Source organism: Anguilla rostrata, chromosome 1 (assembly GCF_018555375.3).
Source record: "Anguilla rostrata isolate EN2019 chromosome 1, ASM1855537v3, whole genome shotgun sequence".
NCBI lineage: Eukaryota > Metazoa > Chordata > Actinopteri > Anguilliformes > Anguillidae > Anguilla > Anguilla rostrata.
The window spans coordinates 41,522,674-41,547,699 of NC_057933.1; the positions used below are offsets into that span (position 1 = coordinate 41,522,674).

The window sequence follows — 25,026 nt, forward strand, 5'->3', positions numbered from 1 at the left end:
TACTGTAAATAAAATTTTATTAGCTTGTCTGTAAATGTATTAATATAGCAACAATCACAATATGCCCAGATTTTAATATACAGATTTAAATTCCTTATTTACAATTTACAATAGAATAAGCATTTTCATCAATCTGCATTTATCCATAAAATATAAAGTACAAAAGCCGTGGTAAACAAACGAGGTACTAGATCCAGTGTCATTATCGCTCAAAGCCGATGGAAGAGGAGATAGGTAAGTAGATTCAGCTTACACATCGAGAGAAAAGGAACAGAAAACAGTAAAAAACTAAAACAGAAAAAAAAATCTAATTTATTGCACTATTCATTCATTCAAAATACCTCAAGCCAAGAAAAAAAAACAGAAAAACACATAAACCTTTGACCAACTGAAAATTCATTATTTAAAAAAAGCATTATTATTAGCCCCAAAGCAGATATGAAGAATCTCTATGGGCCACACCTTCTGCTTATTTACTCCCTGGGATATTATAACCATTCCCCTGCACTATGTACCACACATGGGAACACACACACACATACAAATACACGCATGCACGCGCACACACACACACACACCCACCCAAGACAAGAGGACAGACGTCAGTTTAGTTCAAGTCGTCAGCGGTGTAACTCCACATTAACTTGATATTGCAGCAGCAGTTCCTTCCCCAGCTCCATCATTGATACCGCTGTAAGATCTCAGCGCAGCCATGTCTAAAAGAGCAACAGACATTCAGCAGAATTACACACGCAATGTGTGCTTCACATACAGTGGAGTGAGATTTTTTTCTCTTACAGGACAGAAGTTGATGAAGTTCTGGCAAAACAGATGCCAGCACTTTATGGTAAAAACCCATTCAACATTTTTAAAAACACAAAATAATTTGTGTTTAAAATAAATCTTAGGATTTATGATATTTTACTATAAATATTAATTATAAGATTTGTAAGTGAGAAGAACTGTCCAGTTGAAAATAAAGTAACTGCACACCACAATATTAAATAGAGGGTCAAAAGAACAAAAAAATCTGAACTACTCCATTCCTTTATTGCTACTGTATATGTTTGTGTGCGTGTGTGTGTGTGTGTGTGTGTTCATGGTTAAGTTCAGAATTTGTACTGCAGCAATCCCATGCTGTTTTACCATTCTCACGCAGGGCACCATGAAATAGTTACGGCTCTGGGTAAGACGTGTGTGGCCACAGGGTGGCCAACACAACCATATGAAACCCCCCCCCCCCCATGTGGCTGAGGGCGTGATCCCCGCCATGGCACCTTCTACACTGTGATTCTATCTCTATCTGTAACCCTCTCTGATTTTCCCCCTATCTGAGCCAAATAAAGAATACAAAAGGAGGCCGCATTGTCCACTCTCCTAAAAATAATAAAGAAATACAATAGGTATGGCTCTGTGTATGTGATACTCTCAGTAATAAAAGTTAATAAAAGCAGTAATTTAAGCAATAGCACAGCTACAGTTGAATTCATAGCTGTTTATTTTATTGAAGAATTTCATAATTGCAGAGCTTCTAAGCCTTTACATAATTTAACTTAATGTCCACAGAATAAACTGAATAACATACAGGCTCACATGTTATGGCCTTAAGACTAAATTAAATAGAGAAAATTAAATTCAGGTATGGAATATTTCTTCCTAGTTCTCACTCCTGGCGAACATGAGTTGGCGTGAGTCAGTGTGAATCAGTGCAAGTCAGAGGATAATAGAGAGGTATAGGGAGAATATGACTGCCAGCACCTTCTTAGAACTGACAGCACCAGCAGAACGTCTGGCCCACACTCCACTAACCCGGGATGAGCATAGAAACGTTGACTCTTCCTAAAGGGGTCAAAGCTTGAGCAAACAAGTGGGAATTTGGCGCTTACAAGTGTTCTGGAGTCCTCCTTTTCCAGGATGGTCTGAGTCTGGTCAGGGGGGAATTTGAGCACAGATGTGATGACTTTGGCCATGGTCTAGGGAAAAGCAAAAAGACAGAACATTTCTCACACGCGTACACCTGAACGCATGAGGGCCGAACACAGCTTCCCACTCGAATCCTGCCAGACTCAACGCGTGCTGTCCCGTGGAGCGTCCGTGCAGTCTTATACTCAAGGGGTACAGGCCCAACCAATTCCATCCCGTTGTCAGTGGAAGGCCTGAATAATATTTCCCCTGTAGAATCGGCCCAGTCTGGGAGCAATTAGGCCTCGGAAAAAATTAATGACCTCAACACACCTTCAGGCTTGACCTTCCTGGTGGGCAAACTAACTTACAGCAATAAATCCGCCAGCGTAAGTAGGCTTCCCAGACGAAGGCGGACAATCGGCCTCAGCACTGCCGCGGTAAGAGGCACCAGCTGTGCTGCAGACAGTGTGCCGTGATTCAGGTGATAAATATGCACCGCTGGGCTGCTGGGGCAACTTCCCACAGCTCTCATGGAGGAAATCTCACTTCATGAAGTCACGGTGTCCTGCGGTTTACTGAAAAGGGCCTTGGGGAAGTGTGCTAGTTCAGGATACCTGCTGATTTTAATGCTTGGAAAGATATATTCTTTAATTCTTTAAAAGATATACACCAGGGATGCTGCTGATGTTTTTGCTGAGTAGGGTATTTAGGCTAAAATGTGTGTGACAATCAAAATACAATCAAATTCACACACACAATGACGAATGCAAATATACACGCAAGATGGTGTGTCCATGCACACACACACACACACACACACAATATTTTGTATTTGAATTTATACCCATTAAAATATTGGTCTACACATGAAAGAAGCCAGGTGAAAGCTATAACTGTTGAGTAATGACAGATAAAGTTTAGCATGTATTTTTGGATAGATCCATGGGGAAATTGTCATGTACTTGTACACAGCCCTTAAGCCAAGTTTTGTTTAAGGAATTATCTGCCATCGGACTTAAAGTCTGAACAGTGTTCTCCTTTCTAGGACTGGTTTGAGGGACACTGGCAAAGCATGTTCCAAATGGGAAAAGCATCACTAGTGCATACTGAGGCACTGCTTGGTGGAATCATGACATTACAGAGTAAGAAGTAGATGGGGCAGAAAAAAAGACACTATCCGTACTTCAACTACATCGTGTCACTCCAGACTTTTGGTTGAGTTCAAGCAAAGTGTAACATTAATCTGATCTTCTGAAACAACTGGATGGGTATTGTTTTTAGAATATCTTCTGCAACTGCATCCGTTACGTGCTATTCTACTATGAATTATATTTTGTTAATTGTGCAGACTACAGGAATTGTAGTCTTTGTAGTTAAAGTTTCCATATTTTTAGATGACTACATTAAATTCAGTCAGTCAGCAGATGAAAGTGAAAAGACACCTTTCAGGGTGAAAAGACATCCCTTGTATCTGAATAATCATATAACAATGAAGATCTTGCATAATGTATAGCAGCATAATCGTCATAATTATCTCATTTATTGGTCTGAGCAGGTGATACAGTCTTACCTTAGTCTCTCGGCCCATCATGTACTCAAACAGAACCTTCCTCAGGTACTCAAACTCGGTGGGTTCCGTCAAGGCCTCGTAGTGTCTACCATCTGCACAAGACAAGTTAGCCAGAATTAGCTACGGGCGGCTCCCCCTTAAACCATTTTTGATAGTATGCTGTTCTTTCAACTACAGGAAATATGCCCACATTACGAGTACACCATTACACAATGGACCTTCTTAATTTTATAACGGGTGATTCAACATGTGTCATCCAGCCAAGCAAGAACTCATTCTTCTTATTCAACATTTCCTGCTCTGTTACTGGCACTCCTGAAGAGAGATGGATTAACCCAATACACACTTTCTGAATCTCCATTGCTATACTGTATACACTCCCATAATGTTTAAACGGGATGGAACTCATGTAACACATTTGCATGTGTTCTCCACACAGCGATTACCCTATATTTAAATGTGTATAGCATTGGGCAATCAGGTTTTTTTTTTTTTTTTGTTTTGGAACTGCTGTTCTCACCTGAAATTTCATCCTTGACCCATGCTGTGCTCATCAAGACAATTCACAGTATGACCAATAATTCAATTATTGTTGATTTCTGCAACTCCATTAGTAAAACTAAATTCAGAAGTACCTGCTGACTGCCAGCAATCACAGGGAGTTCCTTAGCTGGCGAGTGAGGTGCAGCCAGAGAAGTGTCTGAAGAGAACACTCACCCTTTCTTCAACCACTTCAGGGAAATAATACAAAATAGATATCCACCTACAGAGACTGCCTTGAAAAGCAGACATGCTGACCTACTCAGCTTCTACGAAGACCGCATTTCAACTGCTTTGTGTACTGCTTTTTTTTTGTCTGCAGCGTGAGCTGAAAGCTGCTATAATGGTCCAGAAACTTCCAAGGCCTTTATTGTAAGGAACTCTGAATCAGAACCAGGCGTTGCAAAATATTTGGATTTGGACCAAGAAGAGCCAAAATGAAGATTAATTTCTAAATAGAACAACTATAAAAAGCTCTCTACGAATATGACCATTTAGGGAGTGCACTCCCATTACAGAGAGGAAGGGAGCTCTGCACCTCATGATAAGCCATTATGCAACCGGCCTCTCCTTGCTTTCAATGCAGCAGAACAGAAAGCCTTTCATAAATTAAACAGAGGGGTTCCAATCCGCTTCAGCTGGAGTCCCGCCATTCCGCCAAGTCAACAGCGCAGCACTCAGCTAATAGGTTTGCTTGCTTTTAAAAAAACCCATTCCGAGTGATCCCATTCCTCAGGAACGCTGGTTCCCTCCCTCCCAGCACCACACACTACAATCGGCAGCACATTACACTGGGTTATTGGAACCAGGACAGCGCTGAGTTCCCACAGCTACACTGCTGCCTTCTCTACATGAGCAGTTATTTCCTTTAAAACATGCGCAGGAACCCCTGGGGATAGATCAACATGGTAAATAGGGTAATCAAGTTCTATTCATAGGCCCTTTAGACTGGGCTGGCATGCTGGCCTTTTCACTTCGACAAAGACACATCACACCTCTTTCTGTCCTGAGCAGCCCTGTGGTGTATGTTATATTGAACAGTACTGTGGCTTACAGTGTATACTGTTCTGTACATCCCTGTGGTGTATATTGTACTGAACAGTACTGTGGCTTACAGTGTATACTGTTGTGTACATCCCAGGTGACTTAGGTGCATTAACTGTCTTAACTACTGTTTGTATTTTTTCCATAGATTGCGTTGTTGCCGTTCTCGTTGTGTTAGTGTTAATCAGTTTAACCTTCAGGGTCCAAGTTGAACTATGCGGTTGTTCCCTGCACTTGGACCGGTACTTCTCTCTAGGGGTTTCGTCATACTTGTTCCTGGTTATGGTTATACACTTTGTTGTACGTCGCTCTGGATAAGAGCGTCTGCCAAATGCCTGTAATGTAATAATGTAATGTAATCCCTGTGGTGTATGTTACACTGAACAGTACTGTGGTGTACAGTGTATACTGTTCTGTATATCCCTGTGGTGTATGTTACACTGAAGAGTACTGAGGTGTACAGCGTATACTGTTCTGTACATCCCTGTGGTGTATATTGTACTGAACAGTACTGTGGTGTACAGTGTATACTGTTCTGTACATCCCTGTGGTGTATATTGTACTGAACAGTACTGTGGTGTACAGTGTATACTGTTCTGTCCATCCCGATGGTGTATGCCTCACACACATATTTCTTATACTCCCGTACTGGATTAATCTATACTAGACTTGAAAGTTTGGGGACAGAACACACCAAACTTGGCAACACCCTCAGTTGTTGATTTAGGGCAAGAAGGATGAAAGGATGTGTGAGAGACACGTCTAATGGATGTACAGTCGTTTGTCAGCAGGGGGCTAACTGTTAACCCCCAGCTTCCTGCCAAATATCTCACCAAATTATAGAAATGTGAAGCTCTTTCCATTCGTATTTTATAGGAACAGTATGTGCTGCGTGTGTGTGTGTGTGAATTCATGTGTGCGTGTATGTATGTGTTACAGAAAGACCAAAAACTCAACAGGAAGCAAGGAACATTCAGCAGTAAAGTACCCACACGGAATGAACTTTCCGCAAATGTGACTGCACTGATACACAGCGATGGAGTCACCATGCGCCTGATTAAGCCAGTGAAGTAAAGCCAGTGAATATCCATGCCCAACAACTGACCCAACTGCCCAAGCCATTAACCTGCACGGAACAGTCAGATAGATGCCGCTATGATCTGAGGATCGAGGGACAATTCCAGGGACGCTCCACAACCCAGAGGCTCTATCAGTAATGGTTGTATCAGTACTGATAACCTTAAAATGAGCTTATCAGTAGCGGCCCAATGCTAAGATAATAGCTGACATGATGGAACATACGTGCACAGCAGGGGCATGCATCTGATGCACAGCTGACGCTGTAAATTCAGCAAAAACATCACGCTCAAAAAGTGCATTAGTCATCTGAATCTCATTTACTCATTTTTCATTTAATCGTTTTCCAAACTCACAAAGCACAGAGACTCCATAGCTCTACAGACTCATGCCCTCCTCCTCCTTTTTCCTTCATAAGTTAGCGTCTGTGCTCATCTTCCATGAACGTGGAAACTTGGTTGCAGTTTTCTCTTGTGCTAATATGTCAAACACAATGGTCATCTGCCCAGAATTTTCAAATTGTGCATCCCTAGATAATTCAACATTAAACTTTACAACTTTGATGGAAAGGAAAGACTGTCTCAGGCTGGCCAGATGCTGACACATAGAAGACAGGCTGGGCAGCCCAGCTCGCAACCTCGCCTGATTGCTCGGATAAGAGCTGGCTGCTGTGAATAGATGGAACTCCTTAAGTTCATGTTTTATGCCAGCTACAGTGCTTTCTCCTTTTTGGATTACCAGTACAATGATGTTCTATGTGGACTTTAAAGTCATCGCTTCTGCGGAACTTCATCCCTGTTAGAACTCCCTTTTCAGTAATCAGTAGGGATTTTACTAGTGTGTAAAGGCTTATTTAAAAGGGTTCAGGGATTTCAGATAATTTCTTGAATCAACTATTATATTGTTAATTTTGTTGTAAATTACTGCCTGTCATTTATTTACATTTATTTAAAGTGATATTCGTCACATTGTTGCATTCAATATACTGTAAATCCTCCTGTGTCATGTCATTGTTATTTCAGCATATACTCCTTACTGGGAGAACTCTGAAAAGGAAATTATGAAATGAAACACACTCAACTCAAGATGTTGGATAAAACAGGGTGCTGATTCTACTTAAAGTATAAAATGAATGAGATAGAGGACAGCACTTCTATGAAAAAATGTTTTAGTTGAAGGCCACTCATTTTTTTTAAATGTTACTCCATTGTCACATTAAGGCATAAACTGAAATTTCAATAATCTGTTACTTTTGATGCACCACTGGGCGCCAAGTTTATAGATTCATAACTGGCCACTCAGACATTAGATCTTGGCTCTACTGTTGATACATAAGCTGCAATTATCAGAAAGGTACACACTTTAATTACTGATAACTGATCAAAGAGGCTCCATATTTTTTGCTGGACCACAACAGCGGGGCCAGCCCTACAAACACGAATGTCTGTGATTGAGTGAGTGATGAAGTTACACCACTGGTCCAGTTAGGTCCAGCCATATACTAGGTTTTGACCTGGTCTTGTTTAAATGAAAAATGAAAAACAAAGCACACAAAGACCTGTATCCATTATACCTCCATTCTTCCCCAGCTCCCATTATACCCCCATCCCTCCCCAACCCCCATTACACCCCGATCCCTCCCCAACCCCCATTACACCCCCATCCCTCCCCAACCCCCATTACACCCCCATCCCTCCCCAACCCCCATTACACCCCATCCCTCCCCAACCCCCATTACACCCACCCCTCCCCAACCCCCATTACACCCCACCCCTCCCAAACCCCCAATACACCACATCCCTCCCCAACCCCCATTACACCCCATCCCTCCCCAACCACCATTACGTCTCCATCCCTCCCCAACCCCATTACACCCCATCCATCCCCAACCCCTATACACCCCCATTACACCCCATCCCTCCCCAACCTCCATTATACCCCATCCCTCCCCAACCCCCATTACACCCCCATTACACCCCATCTCTCCCCAACCCCATTACACCCCATCCCTCCCCAACCCCATTACACCCCAGCCTCCATTACACCCCATCCCTCCCCAGCCCCCATTACACCCCATCCCTCCCCAACCCCCATTACACCCCCATCCCTCCCCAACCCCCATTACACCCCATCCCTCCCCAACCCCCATTACACCCTATTCCTCCCAACCCCCATCCGTCCCCAACCCCCATTACACCTCCATCCCACCCCAGCCCCCATTACACCCCATCCCTCCCCAACCCCCATTACACCCTCATCCCTCCCCAACCCCCATTACACCCCCATCCCTCCCCAACCCCCATTACACCCCTATTCCTCCCCAACCCCCATCCGTCCCCAACCCCATTACACCTCCATCCCACCCCAGCCTCTAACTCCCTTTACTACCCCCCTTCTGAAAGGGGATCCTCCTTTATGACACTGGAACGGTACATAAGAGGGCTACCGTGCCTTACCCCCTGACCTCAAAATCCCGTTTCCCGTCTCCCAGCCTTTTTGATCCATTTAAACAGAGCATGTGCACTAAAGATAGGCCTCAGATTGACGACTGGGTATTTGGAGCAGCGGATTTTTTGCTGTGAAAAATGCCAGAAGATTCAGCTCAACAGCTGGACAGCTCATTTGTCCAGTTCATGCTCACGTCAAATAAATCATTTATTTAACACAGCACTACTGCTGATGGCCCCTTATTGAACCTATGTGTCCTCCAGATGTTTTCTGTAGCAAATGAATGCAGCAAAAATGATGATAGTTTTTCCAATTGCCTGAATCCTTAAATAAGCCTTGATAGAGAGTAAACTCCTCAACCACTGACACATGAGCATAGCAGCTCGGCCTCACACCATATACCAGCCATTGGGTTTACAGATCTCTGTATCAAAATGGAAAAATTCTGCATGAATATTTTACTGGACATTACAGATTATGATGACAGACATCATTCACTTCAGAAACGTATACCACCTGCAGTATCTTTGTTTATTTTCTTTAATGAAATGTCCATCACTTAAAAAGGCAGAAGCTTTTTGCAAAAGTAGAGCTTCAACACATTTAGTTTGGTCATATTTCCAGTGCAAATGTATTGGCCGTATTCGTAGGCAGGCCCAGGTTATGGTCTAATCTTACCTCCATATGCAGATCCTAGGTGAGTCACCACTGAATTCTTGTGGACACATCGAAGTTTGTCCTCTAGTGTGTGGATCTAGATAACCAAATTCAGCAAAACCAAATGTCAACTAATGGAACCGTTCTCCATATATGCATCTCACAAGAAAGACATTATCAGAGAAACTTATCAACCAAAACAACAACGGTGACTGAATGGAACAAACCCACATATTGCATGCGTCTAACACTGTCTGTTTGGCATTATGGATACTGCTGCTTCAAATTAAGTTCATGGGATATGCATAAATATACGAGAGAGAATATCTTTGTGTGTGCTTGTCTGTGTGTGTGTGCACAGCATGTACATGGGCATGTGCGAAAGTGTGTGCGCGCAAGACAGTGTGTGCTCATGCGAGGCAGGGGAAAGCTGTGTGGTGGTAGCTAAATAAGAGTAAACAGATGTGATTTTCAATAAAGTTAATGCCATGAAAAAAACTGTGTTCCAGATGAGTGGGGTGAAACAGTTCAAGGTGGATAAGAATCAGTGGCACAATATAAGCCTTGTTCGGCCTCTCAATTCTTCATTAATGCTTTGGGAACACTGCACTGGGTGGGGGACAGACCGGGCATGTGAAGTGTCTTGTGTGTTGTGACCAGTTAGGCGTGTGTGAAGGCAAACGGCAGGGACATTGTGACTGTATGAAGGGGACATTGTGGGGTGTACTGGGTGACAGTAGAGCTGTATGAAGGGGACATTTTGAGGTGTAGTGGGTGAGAATAGCTGTATGAAGGGGACATTTGGGGTTGTAATGAGTGACAGTAGCTGTATGAAGGGAACATTGTGGGGTGTAGTGGGTGACAGTAGCTGTATGAAGGGGACATTTTGGGGTGTAGTTGGTGACAGTAGAGCTGTATGAAGGGGACATTGTGGGGTGTAGTGGGTGACAGTAGAGCTGTATGAAGGGGACATTTTGGGGTGTAGTGGTGACAGTAGAGCTATATGAAGGGGACATTGTGGGGTGTAGTGAAGGCTGTATGAAGGGACAGAGGGATGCTGTATGAAGGGGACATTGTGGGGTGTAGTGGGTGACAGTAGCTGTATGAAGGGGACATAGAGGGGTGTAGTGGGTGACAGTAGCTGTATGAAGGGGACATTGTGGGGTGTAGTGGGTGACAGTAGAGCTGTATGAAGGGGACATTGTGGGGTGTAGTGGGTGACAGTAGAGCTGTATGAAGGGGACATGAGGGGTGTAGTGGGTGACAGTAAGCTGGTCATGAGGACATGTGGGTGTATTGGGTGACAGTATTGTATGAAGGGGACATTGTGGGGTGTCTGTGACAGTAGCTGTATGAAGGGGACATGAGGGGTGTAGGGTGAAGTAGCTGTATGAAGGGACATAGAGGGTGTAGTGGGTGACAGTAGGTGATGAGGAGGTGGACATTGTGGGGTGTAGTGGGTGACAGTAGAGCTGTATGAAGGGGACATTGTGGGGTGTAGTGGGTGACAGTAGAGCTGTATGAAGGGGACATTGTGGGGTGTAGTGGGTGACAGTAGAGCTGTATGAAGGGGACATTGTGGGGTGTAGTGGGTGACAGTAGAAGGGGTCATATGCTCACCGTTATTGGATAAAAGCGCTATATAAATGCAGTCCATTTACCGTTTCCTGGAACTCCTGCTCTTTCAGCTTGGCCTCACTCAGGAGGGTGGTCTTCTGTGCGAGCTGAGCCTGAACACAGCAGGGAGGGAGGGAGGGATGGAGGAAGGGAGAGAGAGAGAAAGAGAGAGGAGGTAAGGAGTGACAGAGAGAGAGGGAGATGGAGGAAGAAGTGAGACAGTGAGCGAGACAGGGAAGAAGGAAGGAATGACAGAGAGAGCAAGAGAGAGAAAATGGGAGCGATAAAAGATGGAGGAAGGGGGAGAGAGAAAGAGGGGAGTCAGGAGAAGGAGATGAATGCATTCTTTTACAGATATTTTTCTTTCAGAGATATTCTTCCTACTCTGATTCCCACATATTGAAGAGAACTTCCCTCTATGGAGTATCAAAATACCATCTATGGATTCCATAATGATCTTACCATCTCCCAAATATTATGCATACAGACTACAGGAGAACCCTTTGGGAATGTGGGTTATACCAAAGTCTTGAAACACTTCATTCTGTCGTGCTCACCTTTTTATTCAGAGATAATCACAAACAGAACCTCGGAATTCATACCCCTCATAACACAGTAGCAAAAACTACAGAACCTACTTGTATAATATTGTAAGTGATTTAATTTGCTGTAACATTAATGGATGCTTTTACTCATTAGCAGTGCTAGCAGCCAGTTTAGTCAAGCAGGGTAATCAGAACCCAGCTGCTTTTTAGCAAAGCACTACTCCTCTTTCACTATTTTATCACTGATGCCATGTCTTCTGTGACGTGACATGCAAGAACCATGCCTTGCAAGCTATTTACTCAGAAAGGCAAATAAAAAATGATGCGTAATCAAGCAAGCTTGGAGCCTTAGTGACATCACTCAAGTACCACGGTTCACCAAAGACAATTTTGTTCCATTATTTTTGTTTGACAGGGAATGTGACAAAGCCTGTGCGTGTATGCAAAATATATAACCCCATGAGCATTAAAACCTATGAGAGACCAGTGGTGAAACTTTCCCCACAGTAAGCAGTTACAGCCTGTGAACTGAAGAGCTCCTCTACAGTCAATCTCAAAGCTTGAACTGCTTTGTGCGTTGGTCTGGTGAAGAGTAATAAAGGAATGTTATTTGACACATCAGTTTCTGATCCACGTCACATATTTTAACTGTCTTGCATTGGTTAAATCCAATAGCTCTCATATGATAGCTTACTCACCTGCAGCTCTGGTAGAGACCCCTGAAAAGATAAAGCATAAGCTTAGTTTGATAACCAGCAATACATTCACCAGTTGCAGCATATAGATGGAGCATATACTACAAGCAACTGTACATGGGATCCACTGTTCCACCGCTGTCATAAATATGATGTCCTGAGAATCCCAAAGATGTACCAATGAAAACAAAAGATGGGTAAAAGTGACCACAGAAACTCATGGCATACAACTGTGATGACCATTGTTACTGTGATAACCAAAGTAACTCTGATGACCACAGTATCTGTGATGACCACAGTTACTGTAATGACCACAGTAACTAAGATAACTACCGCTGCAGTATTGTGAGTGGCACTTGTCTGCTGTTCTCTATCTGCAGTACCTGTGGGATGTTCTGAGTCCTTTGCTGTAGCTCCTCCAGCTCCTTCTGCACCTCCCAGACTCGCGCCCCCATCTCTTCCTCTCTTTTCTGAGGAAACACAACACACCTGCTGAGTACTAGTAATCCTGTCATTTCCTCTCTGTAGACCTTGGAGTGAACTTAACAGTGTTATTTCCTGTCTGAGCATGACAGAGGACATCTGAACTGCCAGAACATCTTCAGAAAAGCATGCTTTATTTCAGCAAAATCATTCGACATAAAGAATCTGTTGTGTTACAGTATACATGTGCACGTACAGTATTCGGTGTATATTTCACAAATAAATCTTTGACCAATCTTTAAATGGCCTAGAACCAAGCAGTTGTAACACCTATCGAGAAACTGAGGTAGACAAATCACAAATCCGTGTGCGTGTGTATGTGAGTGAGTGACGCACATTATTTAGTCTTGTTTTTCATTAAAATGAGTTCACATAAAACAATGCTAGTCCCAGGTCTACCCCTGATAAAGCAAGGTTATATCATGTTACACAGAAATTAACTCAGAGGGAGCTTGAACAGACTTTTGTTAGTGAGAGCAATATTTACAACATCACATATTCAACCCCACAACTTATTTCCTCATGAGACAGATAACAGGGTGGTTTGAGGGCCAATTGTTTGAACAGTCTAGCTAGTATTGAGGGACACGGAATAGTCATGGCATTCCAATTTAACTGCACCTAAATGTGAAAAGTTATGGGCTGCTGGATGGCCCATGGTCTTGGATCTTAGATCTTGGAGCTCCATAGGGTTATGCCACTGCATCACCCAGGGTACGGGAGTGTTTAGTCAGTTAGGGGTCAGCATTTATCACTATCTAGCGATCCCTGCTGGTCCATCGGTCGCCCAAAAAAACTGCATACAAAAGCCACAAATGAAAGTGCTTCCTCCGACTTCGCTCTATTTGAGTTTAGCTCTAGTCTACTGTGTGAAAAGAAGGTGGTAAAATCATATGTTTCAGAGTAAAACCACATAGGTCTACCTTCTCCCAAATTAACAGTGGGATTCGTGCACAAACACGGCCACATTTGCAGACACTTTGCCATTACAAATTAGGGAGTGAATTGGACAGGCTTAGCCCCAAGTTGGGTGCTACAGTTATTTTAAAAAATAAAAAATAAACAAAGTTATGCACTGTTATCCAGTGAGTTTTGGGAACTGGTCTGCAAACCATTACCTGCGTTATACAGAGCCTTCAGTAAGTTCTCACCCCCACTGATTATTCTCCTTTTGCGGTAACATTTCTTCTCTTATTTTAGTAACTATGAAATCAAAATGAAATAAAGTACAGTATGTTGATGTCTTCAGAATTATATTTTTAAAATCTGGAAAGTATTCACCTCTTTATATTAACCCATTTAAGGCTGTGGGCAAGTAAGTTGTGGAAGTCTCTTTTTCCATCTGTGAATATTTTTTGGATGACTATAGATGCTTATGTAAGAAATCTCTGGGAAAAATCTGGGCATTAATGGGTTAAAAACCTAAACTGGGCCAGGTGTAGTCCATTTTCCCCAGAGATCACACTGAAACGAGGTCCACCAAGAGTGTAATTGCTATAAGTCCACAGCAAAAAAATATCTACATAATCTACACAAAGAATGTTTTGAAAACAAGAAGGTCAGTATTCTAGAATGGCCCAGCCAAATCAAATTGAAAGTCTGTGGTATGACCTGAAAATTGGCTGCCCTCTCATGCTCTCTGTCTAACATTGCAGAGTTGGAGCAAATTTACTTGGAGGACTGGGCAAAAATTCCAAAATCTAAATGTGCAAAGCTCATCCAGATATACCTCAGAAGACTCAGGCTCGCAATTGCTGCCAAAGGCTTGTCTACAAAGCATTGACTCCGGGGGGCAGTGAATACTTTTGCAAATGAGAAAAAATGTTGGATAATAAATATTCTTTTTGCATCATGAATGTGCTGAATTTATTGTGGTGGTGTAGGGGTAAGATATTACAATGCATTGCATTGAAATTAATATAAATGCATCACAATACATTAAGATTTTATAACATGTAACAGCACAAAATCTGAAAAGATTCAAGGGGGTGACTGTATTCTGAAGGCACGGTATCTTTACTTCATGACATTCGACATATAAGATTATCTAACATCACTCGGATGTCAATGCATTCTCCCTTCTATAGATTAGCAGCTCAAGGGCTTCTAAGCAGCTCATCCTGATACGGCACGCTTCTAGTGTGTGAATGGGCCCCAAGAACTAGGTAGCGTTGAAGGCTTCACTTGGCCAGGATGGCAGATCTCATAGCGCACCAGTGACCACTGCTCGTCAGCAGAGGCTGGCAAGCCTCAGAGGAGAGCACATGACCGTCTACATTTTCCCAAATTGACAACAGAGAGTGGAAAGAGTGTTACATTAACCCAAACGGTAATCCCTGCATAATGATGACGTGCTTCTTAAAGATTATAAGATGACTTCAAATTCAGTAAGCTACTGCACAAAATATCCAAGCCCACATTTTTCATAACCAAATCATCTAGCAGGTTCTGCCATAAACCAACCCCACAGTTACAAAACAAGTCAGAGGGACAACAATATTTATGAACATAATCATGCACAGACTAAACAAAAACATCATGTGATGGGAGGCACAGAACACTGAACACTGCAAATGGTGAGAAGAAAACTGCAAATACAATTGGGGAAAGACTGAAATTCCACATTGTTGTATTTACCCAAATTGGATTAAGATTGAAAAAGTTGAAGAGAAGGTTATTTATTTCTACATTTATAAATCTATAAGCCGGTTTTACAAAATGTTTTTAAAAATTCTCACAGTATTCATCAAAGAATAAATTCAATACTTCAATACTACCTCAAGCTGCCATGCTTACTTTCAACTGTTTGACTGATTTTTCATGTATTTGGCAAACCTGTCCCAGCAGAATTGAATATGCAGTATCATACTTCACAGACTTTAACAACAGACAAATTACTATTTTTATTAATTGATTGATTTATTATTTTTGATATTCCACAGAGAAATAGAAGTACAAGCTTAGATGGCTGTACTCTCTCCAGCGACTCACGGGCTGTAGCCCTATAGAGCTGCTAAAGCCAAGTGAAATTCTTTGAGCCAAGAAGAACCTGAAAATTTCATTTTGGAGTAAACTTCTTCATCTGTTTAAACCATAAAGCTGTTGGAAAACACAAATGATCCACAGAGAAAAGAATAGATAAGAACAGTGTGGTAGAAGTGCCTTTCAAGGAAAAGCACAGATTTTTTTATTTTTTGTACTGTCCATACTAATTACATACTAAAGATTCTACTCTCACTGTAGGTTTATGATATTCAAAGGTTTTTTTTTAACACAATTTACATATTTAAATTGACTTAAAATTCACAAGTCTCAACAGGCAATAAGTCTAATGCAAACAAGCAACGTTAACAGTAGACCTGAAGCCAAGTATTCGGCACGCCACTTGAGTCAGCAATATGAGAACCACTGATGGGGGGTGGTTTCTCCCTCTCTCGCACACACAAACACATCCTCTCACACACACACACACACACAAACCCTCCCAAGCTAGCCATTACTGCATGTGAGTTGTTTATACATTTTAGCTAAATCACGCCTGTACTGTTACACCCAATACGAAGCTAGCTTACTAAATCACTTAACTAGCTAGCCAGAATAATGTAAGACATATTGGCAGCTAGCTAAGCAAAACAAAAGCTTGCGGTTTATGTGTAGAATGAACAAAGAGGAAACTGAGGGGATAAAAAAGAGCAGCTTTCTAATGGTCTGTGCACGTATTTACCCTACAGTGATGAGCTTTTGAAATATGCTTTTCACAGAAACTCATATCCAAACTATTTCCTAAGCAAGGTTCAAAAATGTCCTATAAAGAACTTCACCAGACACAGAGCTATAGCACATGATCTCTTGGTACGCTTGCATCACACAGAGCTATAGCACAGGATCACAGGATATCACTGCATCACACACAGATCTATTACAAATGATCTCTTGATCACTGCACCACATAAAGGACTTTACCTGCAGGATTTCCTCATATCTCTGCACAGTTCTCTTGAGATCGGCATCTTTTTGAGTGATGATCTTCTGCAGTTGATTTGCTTCTTCTCTGTGGTTATCCAACAGTTCAACTTCCACCTCCTGAGCTTTTCCTGAGGAGGACAATGTCATTACAACGACATCACTCAAAGTACAGAATTAAATGGCTATAGCTAGCTAAGGGTATGGAGTTGCAATCAAGTAGAAACTTTGCAACTGCTGAAGTACACCTGTACTGCTCCATTGACTAGTTAACCAGTGAATGAGCTATAGAACTTGCTACAGTGAACTCATTACAGCGCAGTTCCAATGAAATGTCAAAATGTTTCCAACTAGTTAACACTTCAACTGCATAAACATAGTGCATAATATAGGCACACGTGTATGGCTAGCCATCCTGCCATAATGTCACATAGAAGCATGGCCAGCTAAATAACCTTACCTACTTTTATCAACGAAATACGGTATGTAATGAAAACTCATGTCATTGGTTAGCTAGTTTCGTCCATGTTAATAATGTGCAGGACAGTTAATCAGCATACTTTTCAAATGAAATGCCTGAAGCATAGCTAGCCAGCTCAATGACCGAAAGAAACATGGACTGTAACATGCCCCTGGCTAACTAGTTCACTTAAGCAGCTTCAGGAGCACTGAAGCCAGCTAGCAACTGCAAGGTTTTAATGAAATGCTAGAAGTGAACCTACCTAGCCAGCAATAATATTAATTTAAATGGTGTGTGTGTTTTGTATACATGGATGTATACAGCTCTATGTAAATTACTGCATTTACATGATGTAAATAGAACTTCATGTTTGTAAGGAGGAAGATTCAGTTGTCATTCTGGTCATTTCTGTTCCCTGAAATGCACCAAACTCTCTGTGCTGTATTGGTATAGGTTACATACCACCAAACAGCAGCTCAACAGATGACATGCCTGCAATCTCACTTACAAGTCACAAATGGCAAAGAAAGAAACCCCTCAAAGTTCCCAGAAGAGATTCTCACCAACAGCCTCTCTGACAGAAGCCTCCAGCTCCTGTTCCTTCTTAGCAATCTGTGTGTTGAATTCCCTCATTAACTGCTTCAGTCCTGAACTGTGCTTCATCTCCACATCCTCCATTTCCAGCCTACCAAAGGGATGGCATGATCATGTCAGAATATATAAATGTGCAGCAAGCTTGCACTGGAATATGGAATATATAAATGGACAGTGATCACATAAAATCATAAAAATGGATTACAAAATGGCAGCCTGGCACTATGCAAGTTCAGCCAACTGAATTAAAAACTAATTTCAACAAACATTTGAAATATTTCAAAGCCGTTCATCTTATCAAATTGCTTATTCAAACAAATGTTCATTAGGGTGAAATTTATTACAGTGTTCTCTGTATTTTTCCATTAATTACAACCTGGCTTATGAAATGACTACCACACTACCAAATTAATATGAGGAGCACCTACTTCAATTTCTTGTCATACTCTTCAGCCATCTCTTTCTTCAGATACTCCAGTTCCACCTGGTGCTCTTTGCGCAGAGAGCGCAGGTCTTTCTGCAGGCTGCTGAAGGACTTGCGCAGCTTCTGCTTCTCAGTTTCTGCCTCAGACAGTTGACCGAGTAGGCGTTTCTGCTCGGCCCTCATCTCACTCAACAGACCCTCGGAGTTGACGGCTGCCCTCTGAGGAGAATCTTCCTCATAAGCCCTCAGCAAGCTCTCGCTCACCTCCAGCTGTTTCTGCATGTTCTGGAGCCTCAGCTCATAGGTTTCCACTAAGGAGTCCCGCTCCTGTTTCAGACTGTCCTGTTGGGCAACCAGACAGGCCTCAATCTCGCCCACACTGTTCTTCTCTTCCTCCAGACAGCATTCCTTTTCTTCCTGCTTTTCTGCTTTTGGTTGTCTTTGCCCCTGAGGATCCGCAGAAGTCTCTGTCAGCTGCTCCTGGGGCTGTGAGGTCTGCTGAAGGACGTGTGCATTCAGCCTGTTAATCTCGGCTTGATGTCTGATGTTCTCCTCCTCTGCCTGCTTCAGTTTATTCAGGGCCTCTTCAAGCCTGGCGTGTGTTTCCTGTTGAGAGGACAGCTTTTCCTTTTCACTCTCTTGAATTGCTGCTATTGTGTTCTCGTGGCTGGCCACTTCTCTCTGGAGTGCACTTAGTTTCTCTTCATACATCTCCCTCAAGCTCTGCAGAGATCTCTCTGTCTCTAGTTCACCCTCAGCCATAGTGTCCTTCACCTGCGTTTCCAGCTCGCCCTTCTGAGCCAGGGAATCTTCCAGGGACTGTACCTGCTCTTTCAGTGTTTTGATGCACTCCTCCCTTGTGTTTATGTCCTGTTTGATTTCCTCCAGCTGCCCCTCCAAAGCTCTCACACACTGCTCTTTCTCTTCTAGCTGCGCAGTCAGCTGCTTCCGAACAAGGCCGATTTTCTGCTCAGCCTTCTTCTTCAGCTCGGCCAGTTTGCCTGCACCCTCCGACGAGAGCCTTTCGTCAGCTTCCCTAAGAGCCTCATCTTTGGCCATCAGAAGTTCAGCCTTCACTTTGTTGAAATCTTCCTTCTGTTGCTCCAGGTCCTGATGAGCCGTTTGGGTCTCCGATCTCAGCCGCTCGCACTCCTTCGCCTGTTCCGCCAGCTTTTCCTCCAGCTCCGCTATTCTGCCGGCACTGCTCGTCAGCTCCGCGGTCAGCGCGAGAACACTCTGCTCTTTCTCGCTCAGTGCCTGGTCTGCCTCCGACTTGCTGGTGGCCTGACTGTCCACATGGCTGGTCGACGTTTCTAGGCGCGCATCTCTCTCTGCTACTTGCTTCTCCGATTCCTCCAGTTTGGTCTGCAAGGCCTTGATGGTGTTGTGGTTTTGGGACAACTTCGATTCAGCTTTCTTTTTGAACTCTGACAGTTTGTTCTTAAACTGCTCCGCCTGCTCCAGAGCAGAGGATTTCTCCTTGTTTAGCATCTCTACAGTCTTTGACAGTTCCTCCATTTGGTTTAAAAGCTTCCGCTGCTCCTCATTGAGCGATGATACGACCTCTTCTTTCCCTGCTATGGTACTATCTACCTGGATTTTCAAGTCATTTATTATGCCTTCCAAGCTGCTGATATGCAAAGCATTAGCTTTCAGATCTTCTGAAAGGGCGACATTGTCCTTCCTCAGCTGCTCAATGCAAAGGTCTTTCTCAGAAAGAGCGTGCAAGGTGCCACTACCATTTCTTTGTAGAGATTCTTTTTCAATTCTTAATGCTTCAATGTGTTCTGCCTTTGAATTTACCTGTAACGTCATTTGTTCAAGTGAACTTATTAAGTCACTGTTCTCCATAGTCTTTTTCTGAATCTGTTCTTCCAAAGAACGGATCCTGTCAGTCCTGATAAGGATGGCATTTTTAAGCTGTGCTACTGACTTCTGGCTGCAAATGACTCTGTCTTTCAATGTCATGACCCTGCCCTCTACTGTCTCATGCAGTTCATTATACCTGCCCTCCATTATCATCTGTACTTCTGTACTTTTACAGACTAACTGTTCCTTGATCATACTGATTTGGCTGTGAAAGGCATCTTCCATGGCTTTGATTTGTAGGACACTCTGTTCCAGTCTCTTGTGAAGATCCTCACCTTCTTTAGAGTTGGAAGTTTCCAGAAAATTTAACTTGTTTTGGGTGTCTTCAAGCTGCCTTGACAGATCCAGAACTTTTCCTACATGGGCCTCTTCAGCTTTATTCATTTGGTCCTGAAGAGCATTCCTATCGCTGAGAGCCTGGTTGAGGTTCTTCTCCACAGTCTCCACTTGTGCCTTCAGCATCGTTTCTCCTTGAGACAAGCTCTCCAGCGAGAGGGCAGCTTCCTTCAGCTCTGCCTGCAGCTTCTGCACAGTGGTTTCCCGCATCGCAAGCTCCTCCCTGAGGTCTTTTATTTCCTGCATGACCTGCTCCTTCTCTGCCCTGGTGGTTTCCAGCTGTTGGGTGACCTCCACCAGCTCCTGAGCCTTCTCCTGTCCCTCCTCCTCTTGCTGGCTCAGTTTAGCCTGCCAGCTCTGTGCCTGCTCTTCCTGCTCTTTTCTGTGCGCCGACTGCAGCTTCTCCAGCTGCTCCTGATGACCAGCTTCCAGCTGAGAGATCGCATTGCTGATGCCGGCCGAGCTCGCTTGACCCATCTCCAGGATCTTCTCCTTCACCTGCAGATCCTTCAGACTCAGCTCTTGGTCTTTCTTCTCAATTTCCGCTTTCATCTTCTCTTCTTGCTCCTGCAGGCGCTTTTTCATCTTCTCCTGTATCTCTCTGAACTTGAGCTTGAGTTTTTCCATCTTGGTGTCCTGCACTTTTATTTTTTCCTCCAGCTGCTGCCTGGTGGTTTCCAGCCTCTTTTCAGCGGCAGCTGCCTCCTCCTGCAGCGTCTTTTTTAACTGCTCCTCCACCTGTCGGTGTGCGTCTAGTGTTTCTGCAAAGGCCCTCTCACGTTCGGATAGTTCATTTTTGGCTTGCTCTACCTGAAGTTTCAGCTCCTGTTCCTCAGCTGAATATTTCTGCTGAAGCGACTCTGTCTTTTCCTCCCAAACCCTCTGGGTTTCTTCCAGCTTTTGATCTAGATCTTTGATTTGACTCCTGCATCGTTCCAGCTCACCTGTAGCCTCATTCAACTGAGCGCTTGCTTCAAGCAAAACCTCTTTTTCAGTCTGGGCTTTCTGCAGACTTTGCCTGAGCTCTTCCAATTCCAGTTCACGGGTCTTCTCGGTCTCCTTCATGACCTTGCTCTGTTCTTCCCATTCTTCCATCTTCTTACGGTGAGAAACAGCCAGCTGTTCCAACTGAACCTTCCCTTCCTCCAGAGCTCTTGCCTCTGCTTCTTTAAGGTCTTTCTCTCTTGCTAAGAGCTCTTCCAACGCTTTATCTTTATCTTCTAGGACCATCTTCAGCTTGTTGAGTTCCTCCTTCAGGGTCTTCTCCACTCCTCCCAGAGACTGTTCATGTTGAGATTTGATGCCCTGAATCTCCTCCTGGTACCGGGAGCGTTCTTGCTGGAGCCGCATCTCCAACTCCTTCCCGGTCGCATCAGAACCATTCCTGGAGGCCTCTAGCTGCTCCTCCAGCAGCTCCTTGCTTCTAAGCAACTCAGAGAGTTCCGCGGACAGGGATTCCAGCTCCATCTGTTTCACGTCCAACTTCTCCATGCACTTGACATTCATTTCCTCCACATGTTCCTGGAACTGCTGCTCTTTTTCCTTCAGGGCAGCCTCCAGCTCAGCTTGGTGCTTCTCTTGCAGCTCTTTTAGAGCCACCTGGTGGCTCTGGCCCAAGGCCTCCAGCTCTCCACTATGCTTCAGCCCCAGAGCAGACATGTCCTCCACATGTTTCCTCCTTTCCTCTTCTATCTGCTCTGACAGCATGCTGGACTCTGCCGTTGTGTCCTGGGAACTCTTCAAGAAGCTCTCAAGTTCCAGAATTCTCTGAAATGGAAAATGGATAAACAGTAAAACAGGAGAACTTGTAACACATAGCTGTGAAAAATTCTTGCTCTTGTCCTCGTCTTTGTAATATAGTACATTTAAACTGTAGGCAGAACAGGAATGTATCAGATATAATCAACAGGATTTCCTGCAAATTGGCTTACTTAAGGCGATACAGTAAAGGTAACTCAAGTGAAACTGTTAACTTCAGGAGATTAATATCATTTTACATGTTAATTTTATATGACCTCCTTAACTACAGCTACAAGCAGTGTACCCACACAGTATGTAGGCAAAGAATTTCATCCAAACATGAATAGGAATGAAGTACTGGTTAGTTCACAGGGCTAGCTCGTTTTGAGAAAAATACAGATTAAAGAAAGGTTTGACTGTGAAAAAAAACGTTCTTAGGTACTAGGCACATAAAACTAATTTCACTGCCGGACAGCAGAGAGTAGCATACAATTTTTAAATTAATCTTTTTCAGAAGTTTGGGAGATGAAACATTCTTAGGTACTAAGCACATAGAATTAATTTCACTGCAGTACAGCAGAGAGAAGCACACAATTTTAGATTTAGCTTTAAAATATATGTTATTATGTTTTATGTATTTATCATATGAAAATAAAAGTAGCTTGTGATCCTGCAGCCAGTTCCATGTAGAGGGCAGTTTTTCCTTCAGTATTGCAATGTGATTACACACAGATACTCTCGCTCTCTGCATGCACAGCAAACCCCTTTTATGTCAGCCAATCACAAGCTTTCCCCCGACAGACAGATGATTGACCACAGGAGAGTGAGGTCATTTTTCTCAGTCAGCCAGCATTCATAATTGTTTTGAAATGAGAGCCAAAGAAGAGGAAAACTGTCTACAAAAGGTTCTGCTTTGGTCCTTTGGCAGGAAATTACTTCCATGAAAACTGAGGACTCAAGAGCATGTGATAAAACAAGGGAACACAATCCATTTATTAAGAAAGATGTAATGTCGTCTTTCAACACCCAAGTTTCAGATATTGAAGTAATCATTTCTGTGTGTACAAATATTCTGTGAGGGTAAAATTAAAAGAATCATTTTTTTATTTAACTTGTAATTAAATTAATTTATTTGGAAATGGAAGCTGCCATGATGTACTCACAGTCCTGGCAGTCTCCAGATCCTGCTGCAGCCCTTGGGCCTGGCTATGCCCCTCCTTCTGGAGGGCAGTCTTCTGCAGCTCCGCCTCCTCCAGAGCCAGAGCTGCCTGCTGCTCCTTCTCCTGAAGAGCCTGAGTCAGCTCTTTCCGAGACGCCTCCTAAAGCCAAAAAACACTGCATGTATTACAACCAACTAAACCCTCAAACGCTGCACACACATCACTTCCTATACCTCAGAGTGCATTTAGTTTACCACTACCCAAAAACACTGCATCTATTATGACCAACTAAACTGCCAAACACTGCAGGCACTCCTAAACCTCCTAAACCTCAGAGAACCTTCAGTCTCTCAAAACCCAAAAACACTGCATGCATTAAACCCTCCTTTATCTTTAAAAAACAGCACACTGTTTCCTACACTGAAAAACCAAAGCAGAAATGACACCTGCTATGCCTCAAAACACAGCACTTAATAGCCTTCCACATCCTAAAAACAGAGCATGTTACACCCCCTACAAACTAAACATTACGCCTCAGAAACAGTATGCGCTCCACCTTATGTCCACAATTTACGCCCTGACACCTCAAACACAACACACGACGCACCCTCCCAGATCCCAAAACACACAGCACACATTGTGTCCCCTACACCCTCAACCGCCACCAAACACAGCGGCAGCCTGTCATGCGCACCACAGCCTGGCTGATCTGCTCTTGAACCCGGGAGTCCTGGTCCTGCAGCCTGGCCAGCAGCTCCTTCTCCTTACTGGCCAGGGCCTCCGCATGCAGCCGCTCCAGTTCCGTCACCCTGTCCTCCGACGACTTCTGCAGCACACATTCACACGCATGCCACGTTAGTCTTCAGATGAGCCGTACCTTCATGCCAAATTAACCCACATCATGACATACACTTAACCTCAAAAACATTCATATTTTGGCATTGAGTCTGGAGACAAGAGGCTGTGTGATACCCAGCTTCCTCTGAAATGCACACTCTTCCTTGAAATTCATGAATTGTCATTTCCCACAATCCTGTTAAACAATTTGAGGAAAAACATTCTAAATGAAACAATTAAAAATGTACTACCACAGCCATGTAGTACAAAAAACGTTTTAAACGTTTAAAATAGAAATGAAAAATAGCAGCATATTAAGGAAATAATTGAAAAAGAAATGCAAAATTTAAGATAAAATCTGAACTAAATAAAATACCTAATCAATGTGATCCAGTGACTTATTCAAGGAGCTGTTCTACCTAAAGTAGGCATATATTCAAAGAAGCTGACAGGAGGTGGGGTGTAAAGCTATGAAGTGGAAATGAAAGGCGACACTTGTTGAATTTTCCAGACAGCCTTAAAATAGGTTGCAGGAGAAAAATTACATATGCCTGTAAGACCAATGTTTACCCATCTAAAGTATATTACAAGCGCTTACAAAATTGTTATTGCTTAATGGTAACGGCATCAACAACCCTGATCTTTGGCATACAGCAGGATGACTCGCCTTCATGATGCTGACGACCTCCTGCTTGACACGGGACAGCTCCTGCTGCAGGTTCTTCCTCTCCTCCTCGCTGGCTCGCTCCACCTCCTTCACCTGCTCCTCCATCCGTGCCTGCAGCTGCTTCCGCCCCTCCTCCGCCCGCTGAGCCACGCCCAGAGCCCTTTCCAACTCCTCAAATGCTGGGGACAAGATTTCACACAGTCACTCCCCACAATGATTACATCACATGTGGTTACAGAGTATCTAATGAACAACACATATAATACAGAACATAAATACAGAGAGCAGGAGTAACAGTGCCACGTCCTACAACCGGATACACAAGTATCATTTAAGCACAAGAGTATCATACAAAATATCAAAATCTCTGTTGTTTTATTTAGAGCTGAACACAT

General features: G+C 43.3%; 1 protein-coding gene across 3 annotated transcripts in view; it reads right to left on the minus strand.

Moving 5' to 3' along the window:
• The window catches only part of golga4 (golgin A4), a 41,699-nt gene continuing 16,673 nt past the window's right edge, over nt 1-25,026 (minus strand). For all 3 annotated transcript variants that reach the window (XM_064337580.1, XM_064337572.1, XM_064337589.1), the window contains exons 9-21: nt 24,632-24,810; nt 23,822-23,953; nt 23,131-23,286; nt 18,027-21,994; nt 17,568-17,689; nt 16,545-16,675; nt 12,482-12,568; nt 12,102-12,122; nt 10,903-10,971; nt 9,263-9,338; nt 3,476-3,567; nt 1,887-1,973; nt 1-716 (exon numbers count right to left, since the gene is read on the minus strand). In XM_064337580.1, the coding sequence (XP_064193650.1) occupies nt 702-716; nt 1,887-1,973; nt 3,476-3,567; nt 9,263-9,338; nt 10,903-10,971; nt 12,102-12,122; nt 12,482-12,568; nt 16,545-16,675; nt 17,568-17,689; nt 18,027-21,994; nt 23,131-23,286; nt 23,822-23,953; nt 24,632-24,810 (5,135 nt within the window). In that variant the 3' untranslated portion in view covers nt 1-701. The remainder of the gene's footprint in view (nt 717-1,886; nt 1,974-3,475; nt 3,568-9,262; nt 9,339-10,902; nt 10,972-12,101; nt 12,123-12,481; nt 12,569-16,544; nt 16,676-17,567; nt 17,690-18,026; nt 21,995-23,130; nt 23,287-23,821; nt 23,954-24,631; nt 24,811-25,026) is intronic.